The sequence below is a fragment of the Copidosoma floridanum genome, unplaced genomic scaffold, assembly GCF_036245765.1.
Source record: "Copidosoma floridanum isolate Cflo_tuat_1 unplaced genomic scaffold, Cflo_Japanese_pri ptg000020l, whole genome shotgun sequence".
Classification (NCBI taxonomy): domain Eukaryota; kingdom Metazoa; phylum Arthropoda; class Insecta; order Hymenoptera; family Encyrtidae; genus Copidosoma; species Copidosoma floridanum.
The window spans coordinates 35,235,893-35,249,709 of NW_028321897.1; the positions used below are offsets into that span (position 1 = coordinate 35,235,893).

Genomic DNA, 13,817 nt, shown 5'->3' on the forward strand with positions numbered 1-13,817 from the left:
CATAAAAAAATGGGATGACTGATAAAAGTAATAAGTAATGAATGTTTGTGATGCTGGCAAAATTATGTAAGGTCATTTTTTTTCTACTGTGCATTGTAAAGAAAAAAAAAAAATAACGAGTCCCCGCAACTTCAAAATAAAAATAAGTCAGTTATTCTTATAATATTAAGGTGTCAAAAAATATACATTTACTTTTCATAAGCCTCCAATTTCGAGTATTTCACTTTTTTTTAATTAATATGTTACAAAATTATAATTGAAAAATTGTGTATGTTTATTCATATTGATGTCTACTAATTTCCATGAGATTATATTTTTTGTATGCAAAGTAATTAGGAGCGATTGAAATAAGACATACTGCTCGCACAACTTCAACTACAACTGCAATTTCCGGATTTTTGAGATTTGTTTTATTTCCAGGGTTCTTGGTACCAATAATTGCAGCCAGCTCTTTAATCACTTCAATCCTTTGTAAGTTACTATTGCTGTGTCGGCTGAAGAAAAAAAATATAATTAGCATAAAAAACTAACAATGACAAATTTTTTCATTAAAGGCATATTACTTTACGACAATGGAAAATGTTTTTGGTTCCTGAGCAAAATATTGCTCAAAAAGTGCACTTGCTTTAGACTTAATGTCGTCTATATAAGCTTTACAAGCTATTTGAACAGGCAGCATTCGCAAAAGGTATTTTGTTTTCGGTTTCTTGGATTCTTGCAAATCTTTAATAATAGTTGTTACAAGATTGATTGTATCAGGAATCGTACTTTTAATGAATATTATGTTATTCACGCCAGTATCCACTACCTAGAATATTTATAACAGCAGTAATGTAGATGTACACCTTAATAATTAAGAATGATACAAATGTTAAGGCTACAATAAGTTATATAGGGGGTATGTTTGTTTGGTATCTCCAGTAAGGTATGCGGCCAAAATTACACGTCTGCAGAAAACAGTAACGAATTGCGAACTGTGTCAAAGAAAGTTAGCCACCCTGTCTTAGTTCGATTTGTGCAGAAAAGGTTTATTAGACTGTATCAAAGAAATTTAACTTATTCTGCACGAGCGCTGGTAGTGCATCGTTCACATGGAGCCGAGTAGTTTCTATAATACTGCTTCACTCGTTTGCTACGCTTAGAAGTGTGTTCTAAACAAAATCTGATCGTTTTCTCGATGAAAATATTGAGTAAATAACAATTTTTAATTTTTGGTACTAAATCCCGTTACTCTCATTCGCTGTTTCATTTACGCAGCAACTCTACTCGTCTACATTTGAACCATGCACTGAACGCTCTCAAGGGATACGAATAGAGCGGTGGTAGTGGGGGACCTTTTTTTGACGCAATCTGCAATCCATGGTTTTTTTTGCAGACAAGCAATCGCAGTTTAAGAAAAACAGGTGACCCGAAGGCCCATATTTCTACACAGTCTGGCTGAGCGAAGATTATATAGTAGTATCTCTGTTAGTTAACAGAGGGATTCGGATCAAAAAGGTACTATGCATGTTTTAGAAAGATTATATACAAATGCAAACATTAAACATATATGTACTAGTGGGGCTCCACCTCCCTGCGCTTTTCATGCGTCAACCCTTCATAAATTTTACTATCATTCACTTTTTTATTATTAAAAAAATCTGATAGCTAAAAATAACAAACACTTACATACAATTTCAAACATAGAGAATCTTAACAAAAAAAAAAAAAAATTATTATTTTCTTACATCAAAACGGTTAACAATAACAAATGTAAAATAAACCACTAACATTGAAGTGTGATGCTATCATATTTTTAGATTTTAGTTTACCATAAAATTATGATCTCTGCGTATGCACGAAGGACTTACTGAAAAATTATCCTAAATAAATATATTTAAATAAACTGTCCCATTTTGTCAATCCTATGGTTTTCCCGTTATAGTTTTTATGAGGAGACTTGAGATATAGTGTAAATTATCCATAAGTCTTAAAATTAATTAAAAGATAATAATAAACAAATGACTCTTTTACAGTTCATACAGTCTATCATACAGATTCATCAATCAAAATTTCAGTCCTTTTTTTGTATGCCGGAAAATGAACTCAACAATCTTTCGTACATGCTTACGTTATGGTAAAAATAATAGTTTCTTTTGGAAATGAGTGAGAATATTTGGTTAGTTTCTAAAATTTTTTTCTAAATTATTGTAAACAACAAAAAAAGGAAAAATTAAACAGTCACAGTTTATTGTAATACGTTAAAACAAAAAGCTATTTTAGATTTTGGCGTAAACATACTGAATGTTTAAATTAAATAGTCCTACACATCAGTGATAATTTATTTTAAAATGTATAAAATAAGCAACACAAATTTTATTTCATTTTTATTAAATACTTTAGCAGATACTTGTCAACATTTTTAATTAAGATCCAATACATCAACAGATGATTGTTGTTGACCCATTTTAAATGTAAATATTTACTATTATTTTTAATAAAAAACTATATTTAATTTAAGAACATTAAGTTTTACAAGGATGCTTACTTTTTGAATGTTTCCTACTGATGGGCCTCCTTAAAACATAATTTCTAGAAAAGCATTTACCACATTTTAAGCCAATTTTTTTCGAAATCAGTTGAGATTCTTTTTATGTCAGTAGTTATTTCGACACAGTAGCCAGTCCCAACTAACTCTCACCACCTAGACTGGTGAGACTTTTCTGATGAGGCACCGCGGTATTGCTGTACACTTACTGGGAGGGAGTACAACGATCCCCTCCTTTCACATTCCTTCTCTCACCACCGCTAAGATTACCTGGACCCACTTGCATACATGTATGTATTTTATTTTTAAATTACTAAATTACCGTATGAAGATAGAGTGAGAGAAATAAAAAGTATTAGAGAGTCCTCGTCATAGTATTAATTTAGCTTAGGGTTCTAATTTAAACGAGAATGGTGATTACACCATAGAATTAAAAAAACTGTAATCAGCTTGTTGAGTCTTTTACGTATAAATGGGTACCACTGTCAACTTTCTTTGTTAATGCGATTTGCGTGGCATACGATCTTTCCGTCAGAGTCATCACAGAACAGTATTCTGTTGTGAGGTATAAAATGCAAAAATTGCTGAAATTGAGTTTTTTTTTTCAATAATGACCGTTTCGTACAAGATTTTTTCATTCAAGCAGTCCATCCAAGATTTCAGGCGTCTAAAGTTATATACGTGTGTATGCGCACATGACTGTTAAATGCAGACTGTGCAAGTATACATGGATGAAAGTAATAAGAAACCCTTTTTGCGTAAAGATGGATAATTACATTAAGTTAGACATTTGATTGTTCGAATAAAATACAAAAACTTGCAAAAGTCGTAGTTTTCTTTTCAATAAATATCGTGTGATGTAGAATGCACTCATGGAGTCTCAACGTATTACAAATGTTTACAAGCCACACATTCGTACAACGTGTGGTAGCGAGTGGAGTCACAATTTAGGATTGTTATCGATAAATGTATTATTTTAAATGTTGTACATTCTTGTACTACAGTGTCAGATGAGAAAAATTAGTGACGTGTTTAAACGCAGACTTTTTAACAACATATTGATTCTCGAAACAGTTGTGAAAGCAGCCAAACAAACAGTCGACAATAAGGACTCTCTGGCAAAAAAGTTAATATGATGTTACTGCAAGTTTTTTTCATTTTACCTATAAAAATTGTTTTTTATATTTCTTTTTTTTTTCATAAAAGTACTTGTTACAGTATTTAGACGTATGCATGAAGATACATCCAGAGATGAGCTAATAATGCAGTTCGTCAATTCAGCTACGAGAGAAGGTGAACAGAGTATACAATGTATTTTATTCAAAAAATAATTGATCGTGACCCCGATTATTTTTTAATGGATGAACAAAAATCGTCGTTGAGCAGAGCCGACAAAACTGTACATTAAGATGTTAGAGATGATGGTAAGTAACAAAATTACTTATATTTTTTATCTAATAATCATATTTAAAATTATTTTTTACGTATTAACTTTTTAAATAAGGAAAATAGTAATGATTCTATTACTAGTAGTAACAGTAGCAGTAGCGGTAATAGTACTAGTAGCAACAGCAGTACTGACACCATTAGCAGCAGCTATACTGATACGCTACATAAAATTCAGTATTATTATCACTTGTATTGATTTTTTGTAAAAGTCATTACAGATTTTCATTAACAGTATGGAGGGAGAGAGCCTCCAATCTTTATTCTCGAGTCTGAAGTTGTGAAACATTATTGTAGCTTTAACTATGAAGGACGAGAGGTGCATGGACGCTTGTAAAGACAACCACCAAACGTTAACGTATATACCTGGCTAGAAGAGTATTGCAGAGCACATTTCTTAACGATAGTCTGAAATCTGTGCAAACGCCGGGTACAACGATAAGTCGACTTGACGCAGAAGTGAACGACATCTTGAATTTATTGTATACCGACAAGCGAGAAAAGTGGAAGAAATATCAACAAATTTTACAATGGTATTTGCACCTTAAGAGATTGGAAAGCAAAAGAAAACGAGATGCTGATATGATCACGGTAAACGCCAAGACATCACAAGATAACGATCTTTCTGACAAAAAAAAATTTCGTTAAAAAGTTGTAGTCATCGTACGACGATTGGGTGCTACTGGTGGGAGTGGGGCAATAAACATACCCTTATCATAAGTGGCGTTCGCATACCACAGTCAAGCATAGTCAATCTGTTGAACGATGGCTTGAGGGATAGGAAAAACGTTCATTGGTAAGACGTGATCACTTTGCAGTGACGCTTCGTATGGCAAACATCTCACAAAATTATGTCAGAAACTCTTGAGCATTAAAACTATAGATTGACGACGACGACGACGATGAATCAAAATCGCCAAAGAAGAGTCCAAGACATACGTAGGAGTTTTTTTGATGAAAGTGGTGCTGAATCAACGGCGTCGCCAAAAAATAATTAAAAAAAAAAAAAAAAACAAGTTGTGCCTCTGACAAAACAAGAACGTACATGACGTTGGTTGAACGGAAAAGTGCCCAAGGTAAAAAATCAAGTAAAACTCAAGAAGAAAGAAAAAACAGTGTTTTAGACGCTGTAATTGACTAACTAACGTTTAAAATGCATGTACTTGGATACAAATATTGCGATGCTGGAGCAAAGCTATCGAAGCGCATTGAGCACCATGATGTGGGTATAAACACCTTAGACGAAGCATGTCATCAGCACGGCCTTGCCTACGCTACGAAGAAGAAGGGGGAACGTCTAAAAGCCGATCAGGCGTTAGGTGAATTGGCTTATTAACGTACGTTTGCCGCAGAAACACTGCTAGATAAGCAAACAGTTGCTTTATTGACAGCATGCTGCAAATGTAGCAAGATTACAGTACAGTGAAGAGTTTTTATCACGCTCCAAAAAAACTATTGGATCTCAATCTAAAAAGGTAAAGAAGAAAAATAACAATGCATAATACTTTGCAAAACCTTTACTAAGAAGCTACGCAACTAACTACATATGCAGGTGGTAAAAAACTCGCGAGTGATATAAAAAAATTAATTTTTGCGATCGAACGTAATCAGTTGTTTAAAGAGTCAAAATTTCTATTATTTACATAGGCCCATAAAAAATCGTTTTCCCAAAAGAAGCTATAACGTGCATAACTTTAAAGACATGTAGAAAGCTGATTTAATGAACTTAAGAGCTTTAAAAACTTACAATAATGGATACACTTATATTCTCGTTGTCATCGATGTCGTCAGCAAATACGTTTAGGCGGTACCCATCGAGGATAAAACGTCGAAAAACATTTATTAAGCATTTCAACATATTTTATCAAGAAGTGACAATCGTACACGGATGTGTCTCCAAACGAAAAAAGGTAAGGAATTTGTAGGTCGTGAGATGCAATCCGTGTTACGAAAAATGAAATTGAATACAGAGTATCACGTAGTCTACAGACAAAGGCTGCAATTGCTGAATGTTTTATAAGAACTATTAAAGAACAAATATGGCATTATCTTACATACACAAACAATCGTCGCTTCGCAGATGTTCTTTCAAGTATAATAGAGGCATACAATCGCACGAAGCATTCGTCGACTAAGATTACGCTAGCCGACGTGACTTTGCACAATGTTACACTGGCGATATGTATTAATAACGAAAGTCAATAAAGACGTACTTTAACTTGAACAATGTTGCGCAAGACCGTGAAAATATAAAGCAACGTTATGGCAAACATATTTATAAAAATCCAAAGTACAATGTTCGAGATTAAGCTTCGTTTCAGTAAGATAAAAAATGTCTTTGATGAAAGTGATGAAAGCGGTTGGACTTTAGAGGTGTTTAGAATCATATGTATCTGTTGCACGCGCCAACCTCTAGTGTATTTTGTCCGAGATTTGGCTGACGAAAACATTAACGGTTTCTTTTGCGAGGTAGTAATGAGCAGAGTGCAAAAGGAATTGAACGAGAGCTTCTACAAGGTTGATAAGATATTTAAAAGTCAAGGTAAAGGACGTTCTAAAGAATATTCCGTCAGCTTAAAGAGGTATCCTGAAAAATTTCATTCCCTGATAAAGGGTAGTTTTAAAAAAAATATAAAATAAAGGACGAATGTTACATTGTGCTACCTAGCAACAGTAGTATCTAACAGTACCCTGATAATACTAGTACACATTATGTGACTAGATTACCTTAGCAAAATCGTTTGCGATGCCAATGAAGTGTAGCTATAACAGAGATTCTATTACCACTGACGCTCCAACACGCGGTAAAAAAAGCGAGAGAAATATTACTGTAAAAAGCATACCACAGCTGCACAATAACATATACAGAGAACAACCTGTAATTAATGTAGATTATTGTATACGCCCTGGTCTATACGCAAATATCAAATTGAAGGATACAAAAAATCAATAGTTTTGATCTCACACGAGATCACATGATTTTCAGTTGGGAAAGAGGTGGTTACGTAGTGGCTTAGTTAGTCTGTTCCAAAACAGTGCTCAGTAAATACATGTATCGCTTACCATTATTCTAAAAATTAAGTAAGATCTTGGGCTTTGAAAGTGCAACAAGTCTCTTCTTAGAAAATAACAAAATTTGATCCGTTTATCCTGCAAATCTCGCCAACGCTTAAACGTCAATGGTTATGATTTCCAGTGACATCTGCAAACCATACATCGCAGGAGACATTCAGTAGCGATTGTTGCAGGCCGTGTCATTGGACCTACAAGGTTACGCGTACGGCTGTGTCAAAAATAAAATTTTCTCACCTTCTATGTACATACCATTATTATTTAACTCATTTCACAACACTGAAATCGATATAAGGGACTCGATTGGTATACTCATACCATTCGACTTTGAAAAGCTGACGGTGACGCTTCACTTTAAACGAGTCAATTGAAAATTATGTATTCCTACGAGGACTAATTTATCGCACAAAGAGGTAATGATGGTGATGGAAGTCTAATCACAATTCGCGGAAACAGTGGAGGAAGTATTGGATGCAATTACGTAGGATCCCCCTATCAACGAGGATACACTGGTATCAGAGTGTTCCTTGCCGGCAAAGGTATTACTACCAGCAAAGAAATCGATTGATCTAATTGGACATCTTCATTGCGATTTATGCAATCAGGAAAAACTCATTAATGGCGTTAAAATGAGAATGCGATTAGTAAGATCTCGTGATGCATTTTTTCTCATAGATATTGTGAACTTGGTTTCTGTCCGCATCAAAGAAGCAAATCTTTCAGTGAAACACGTTAAAATAAGCCCATTTGTTTTGCTAGCCCATACCAAAGCTCTGTCAAAGAACACGAAAAAATATCCACTCATGCCTGTTTAAATAAAAGCTGTAACGATGCACAGTAGTATTCATAGTAAAACTTTGAAAAATATTATTTTGGGCCAGTTACCTAAGTTAATAATCATCGATTTCGTTAAAAATCAAGCTTATAATGGCAATCGCACTATGAATCCGTTCAATTTTCATCATTTCAATATTAATTTTCTTAGTTTGTTCATTGACGGCGTTCAAGTTCCTTTTAAACCATTACAGCCAGACTTTGAAACGAATAATTTATACATAGATGCTTAGTATACCTTATTTTCAGGTACTGTTGTTCACTTTCTTAATTAAGGAAATCACATCGATCGCGAATCTTATCCCAACGGTTACTACCTCTTTGCTTTCGATTTAACACCAGATTTATAGGCCAACGAATGTTTTCATTGGAATCTGAATAAACAAGGTAGCGTTAGGTTGGACGTTCGATTTGCCGACGCTCTAACTTCGACTCTTATAACTGTATAGTATATGCTGAGTACGAGAATATTCTCGAAACTGATACGTTACTTCAAATTATGGTCGTTTTCAGTGATTAGATGGCACTACTAACTACACATACTTACACTAACTGCTTGGACACGTCAATCAACATCAAAGAAGGTGAGATGACAAAATACTTGGTTGTCCTGGCAACATCATGGACCTTATTTCTTCGGGAGGAAGTACCTTTAAAAGCAATTTTTTTAATTTTGAATGATAGTTGAAGAAACACACCGAAAATTTACATTAGAGGTTATGAAGAGTGGTACGATATGCACAAAATTATGAGTTGTGAAGTAATAAATTTGAATAGGTAATTGACTGCCCGCCTTTAAAAGCCTTATCACAGGATGAGTATTGCATGCATCATGCATTGAAGCCACATTATCGAAAATATTAATGTGTCCTGAATAATTTTTATAAATTAAAGTCTTGGCCCTGTGAAAACAATTATGCCGAGAAATTATGAAAAATAACTGATTTTCATAAACACTGACAACCATACAAAACCAGGTACTCATTAGGTTGTTATGTATGCTGATAAACAAGGTAATGGATTATATTTCGATAGCTCTGCTGTACAACTGTATACACCGGATCATAGTTATCACTTACAGAAAAATTGTAAAAAACTGCGTTGGAATGTTGAACAGCTACAAAGCCTATCCTTGAATATATATAGTCGGATTTGTTAAAATTTTCTGTTGTACATGAGTCATGGATTGGGTTTCAAAAAATTTCTTGACAATTTTTCTGATGATTTCAAAAAAAGCGACAAAATCGCCAGACATTCTATTTCATTGAGATGTATAAAAAAAAATATAAACTATGTATCGGGTAGCAGTGGATGTCCAATAAAATGCTTAAAAAGTAGTTGTAGTAAAATGCCATTGATTTTAAATTGAACTCTTATTGTTCATGTTGTGTCATTGTAATTATGTGCTCATAATTTGTAGCCTGCGGATTTCAAAAAATTTAGCGATGGACTGTTATGAATTCTAAGAAAGAAAAATGTCAGCATTTTAAAAGCCTACCTCTAAATATTTTGTAAAAAAGTCACAGTCAGTATTTGTATACTTTTGCGTTCATACTTGTTTTTCAAGTAATACCATCCAAAATGAGCACCATACGTTTGTGCTTCAACAAAAAGCATCTGGCAGTTTTTGTTCAATCATCCGACAGTTAATAAATTGTAACGGGGAGAAAATGGAGCCTGTGAAAAAGAGAGTCTTGGAGAGAGAAGTCTTGGATCTTTTAACCTTCAAGCAGCAGCAACAATCATCGCGCCCTCAGATTATTTGCAAGTTTTACGGATTGAACAAATCATTTGGGCGTAGATTTCAAAGGAATTTCTTTCACAGTTTCTAGTTGGAGCAAATTTAACTTGGCTTCTCCGACATTGAAAAGTAATTTACGACTGATGGCAGTAACTTTCAAGACGTCAAGATTTGCGGGTCTAACTGGTCTTTGAAGTTTAATTGATTACTACACACCAAACGTTGTAAAACATTGTGAGTGATTTGAATGATAACGATGTACAGAGTATGTACGAAAACATTGTAGCTCATGGCATTGTAAAACGGAGGACTTTGACAAAAGATCTCATGAGTGTTATTGTCTGTATAGTAGAAGGGGATACACCCTCCTATAGTAAGTATACAGCGGCACGATAGCTCCGTTCGAAAACTCTCACCAGGTGGTGGGAGTTTGTTATGAGGGGCCGCGGTGTCGCAATAACTACTCATGTCCATTCAAATGGGCTTCCGATAGTGATGTTAATATTAACTTTCCAACTGAGATATTAAATAGTATTCGTGGAGGCCTACTACTCTATAAACTTATTTTTTTTTAAATTGGAGCAATAGTTATGTTGATAAGAAATTCAAGAATAGCTGATGACTTATGTAATAGTAGAAGATTAAAAATAACTTAATTATTGGAATATAATATCCAACCAAAAATAATAATCAGAGATAAAATCAGTAAAATAGTTTCTATATCAAAAATAACATTAAATTCTAAAAACACATTTTTATGACCACTCATTTAGTTCAGAAAGCAATTATCTTTAGTTTAAGCATTTTTTTTAACGATGAATAAGTCTCATGGTCAACGTTTCGACAGCATAGGTTTATACTTGAATAAACCTCTATTTTCACATAAAGAATCATATATTGCAACGTGAAGATGCAAAAATAAAAATATAATTTTTATTTAAATTAAACGTGAAAGCGATTCGGATGCAGAAAATATAGTTTGAGAAGCAAATTTCCATAACAAAAAAATTTAAAAAAAACTAAAAATGAAATTTTCATACAAGTTTCAAGTAGAAATAATTAGCTATGCAAAATTTTCTTTGTAACGTCAACTTCGATTTCAAGTAAATTACAAATAAGGCTAAATTTTTCAGTGAACTTGTATCTTTTTAATTAAAATCACGACTCACAGCAGTAAAGTCTTAAAATAATTAAATATAACATCAAGACATTAACGATGACATTATATAACACGATGTATTCATATTCTGTACTGATTCAGTTTCGTTCAGAAAATTTTTTAAAAAATGTTAAATTATTAAATATTACTTCATGTATTAATGTTTCTTAACTATTAAGTTCGTTAAAAAAAGTTTTTTAAAATTATACGTTTGTTGTTTTTATTAATATTTTATAAAAACATTTTTCCTGTATTTTCTTAATGATGCTGATTTTCATCTGTTGTCATTTTGAACGTTCTGAAAAACTGTTGCATAAATTTGTAGGTTAATTACGTATTTTGTCTCTTTATATTTGTATTCCTTAAAGTTTGAGGATAATAAATTAAATATTTATATTTAAAAAAATTTTATTTGAATACTTACAGGGTGACAGACGAATAGATACTTTTGAAAATAATATAATAGTATTTATATGATCATACTAATTATTTTTAAAAAGTGAGAATAGGGATACTCGTTACTTCATGGATGCGTAGAGCTACTGGCGATGATTACCACCAATATTATTATTTTGTTGTGATGTTAAGTTCAGATTTTTTAGTATAATTTCACATGCAATGTAATTATATTCATACATCTAACAATTAAACATTAAAATAAACATAATACTAGCCAAAGAAAGGTCAACGCGACCAAACCTTATATTTCTGAAAATTATAAAAAAAAGACTTTAAATGACTGATTAAAGCAATAATAATAAAAATACGTAATATGTTTTAACTTAATGATAATTAAATCAATCTACTAGCCTCTAAGGTGGAGTGGAAAAGTAAATGAAATTTATATTGTAATACAACTAAAAGGAATAATTTTAGAATTGAAAGTCAACCTGGACCTAAATTTAAGTCATTTAAATACAAATTTTACAATACTGAATATAATGTGTACGAGGCAAAGAAGCAAAACAATTTTTTTTTATCATGGATTTTTCATGACAGATGGTGCGGCGGCGGGGGGGGGGGACGACGGATGGGTGCGAAGGGGTCTTAAATATTGTCAGGGGGCATTGGCGAGGCTTAAGAATAAATGTAATCTGCAAAAATAAGAATGGAATCGAAAGGGTTTGCGCGAGGTGGTAGGAAGGGGGGGGGGGGTAATAAAACTTAACAGGGAGTGGTGTGTACAGCCTTACCAAAAGAACTATATAATATAGGAAGAAATACATATACACATATATACCTTCTTGACATATACATATTACCATTTCGACACTAGTCCACCTGGTAGAGAACTTGGTATTGCTACAAAATTATCACTCGGCAGCTTAGAACAAATACTCGTGGGTGATGTCAGATAAACCAAGAGATGAGGCCCAAGGATGATCAAAATTTAAAATCAGCATAACTCTCATTAAAAGTAAGAAGCCTAATGATTCGTTAAGATCCAAAAATTTTTGTCATATTTCATTGTGATAAAGAGTTTTGTTGGTATTTAAGAAGTGCCATGTGATCTACTCTATATATGAGCTCCAATCAGTGGTGGGTAGTGTTTCTTATGTCTTGTAGTTAATTCATTTACGACGCGTCGTAGTGTAATTTTCGGAAGCCATATTTACATTTAATTTTTGTCGTAAATGCATTTTGTGATGCGCATTGTCTAACAATGGTTAAGGATGATGATGATAATGTGTCTGGATACTTTTCGAACATAGATGGCAATATTTTACGTGAGTATTTACCCGATCGGAAATTCAAACTAGGCTGCCGAGTTAGCAGGGTACGGCCTCGCTAAGCTGCCTTAGTAAGGTCTAGGTAGGCGTGTAACGGGGTATGAGATTGGCGGTAGCTAGTGCCTTGGTAGGTAATATATACATAGATATATTATAATCTTCCTTACTTCCTTAGTCTTACATTGCTTAGTTGCTAACACAAATACATACAGTACATATATGTATATATATACACACACGTTAATGCGTTCTGCTATATTGCATTTTATAACTTTAGTATTAGTACGCCTAATGGCTATTTATTATTACATGTAACATAACCTACTTGTATAATGTTTAGCTGAGATTAGTTTAAGTAGTTAATTAAACGATTGTTGAAAAATGAGTGGAAAAGTAAAGCACTCTTTATTACTAACCAAAAAAAGCAAAAGAACAAACTCAATCTGTGTGATTCTAATATTAAATGTTTGTTATAATTTGATGTACCATGTGTACCAACTGTCTATGTGTTGTAAAACAATTAATTTACATTTTTATAAGCTATTGAGTAATTTAATTTTTTTACAATGAATTTCTACTATATATATATGATTAACACTTATAGTCATTAGTTCTCTAAAAAAATATTACCTTAACGTAAAGAAATAACCTACAATGTACCCAAACGAGGGTACCTATGTAGGGCCTACGTAGCGCCCCGTTACACGTCATCGTCTAACACTGTACATTAGCTTCACTAGAACCTCGGTAAGTTAACTAGGCTGCCTAGGTAGGGCCTACCTATCGCCCACTTACGATTTCAATCGGGTATTTATTGAAAAATGTGAGTACCTAGCAAGGCACGTTTTTTATGGATATAAACTTAATTAAGAACAAATTGCATAATATGCTTGATGAATGTTAACATATTGAATAAAAAATAAATTAGTTTACTAATAATTTTTTTCAAGCACGACCAATGAATGGGAATGTCTCATAATTTTATCAGGACAAGGAGTGTAACCACATACCACAAATTGTCTATTTTCAATCTGAATCAGATTTTGAACTGAGTATGAGGGTGATCTGAGGTAGTCACATGGTGTATGTTTGGATGTATATATGTCCGTTTTCAAGTTTTTCGACTGACTCAAGTAATTATGACCCAAATAGGCTAAAATTTTGTTGGTAGCTGTGAGTTGGATGTTTAGGCTGATGAATTAAATGAGAATTTTATTTATGAAAAAGAAAAAAATTTTGACAGTATTTTTAGTGCAGCGCTATGAGACAAAAGAAAAACAGTTTTTCAGCGATGACTTCTTCTTCATA

General features: G+C 33.1%; 1 protein-coding gene across 2 annotated transcripts in view; it reads right to left on the minus strand.

Moving 5' to 3' along the window:
* Nucleotides 1-222: 222 nt before the first annotated feature.
* Nucleotides 223-13,817, minus strand: part of LOC106636380 (THUMP domain-containing protein 1) — a 94,354-nt gene continuing 80,759 nt past the window's right edge. Inside the window, exons 3-4 of one of the 2 annotated variants that reach the window (XM_014348769.2) lie at nt 564-808; nt 223-494 (exon numbers count right to left, since the gene is read on the minus strand). In XM_014348769.2, the coding sequence (XP_014204255.2) occupies nt 275-494; nt 564-808 (465 nt within the window). In that variant the 3' untranslated portion in view covers nt 223-274. The remainder of the gene's footprint in view (nt 495-563; nt 809-13,817) is intronic. The other variant, XM_089593810.1, reaches the window with a different exon arrangement.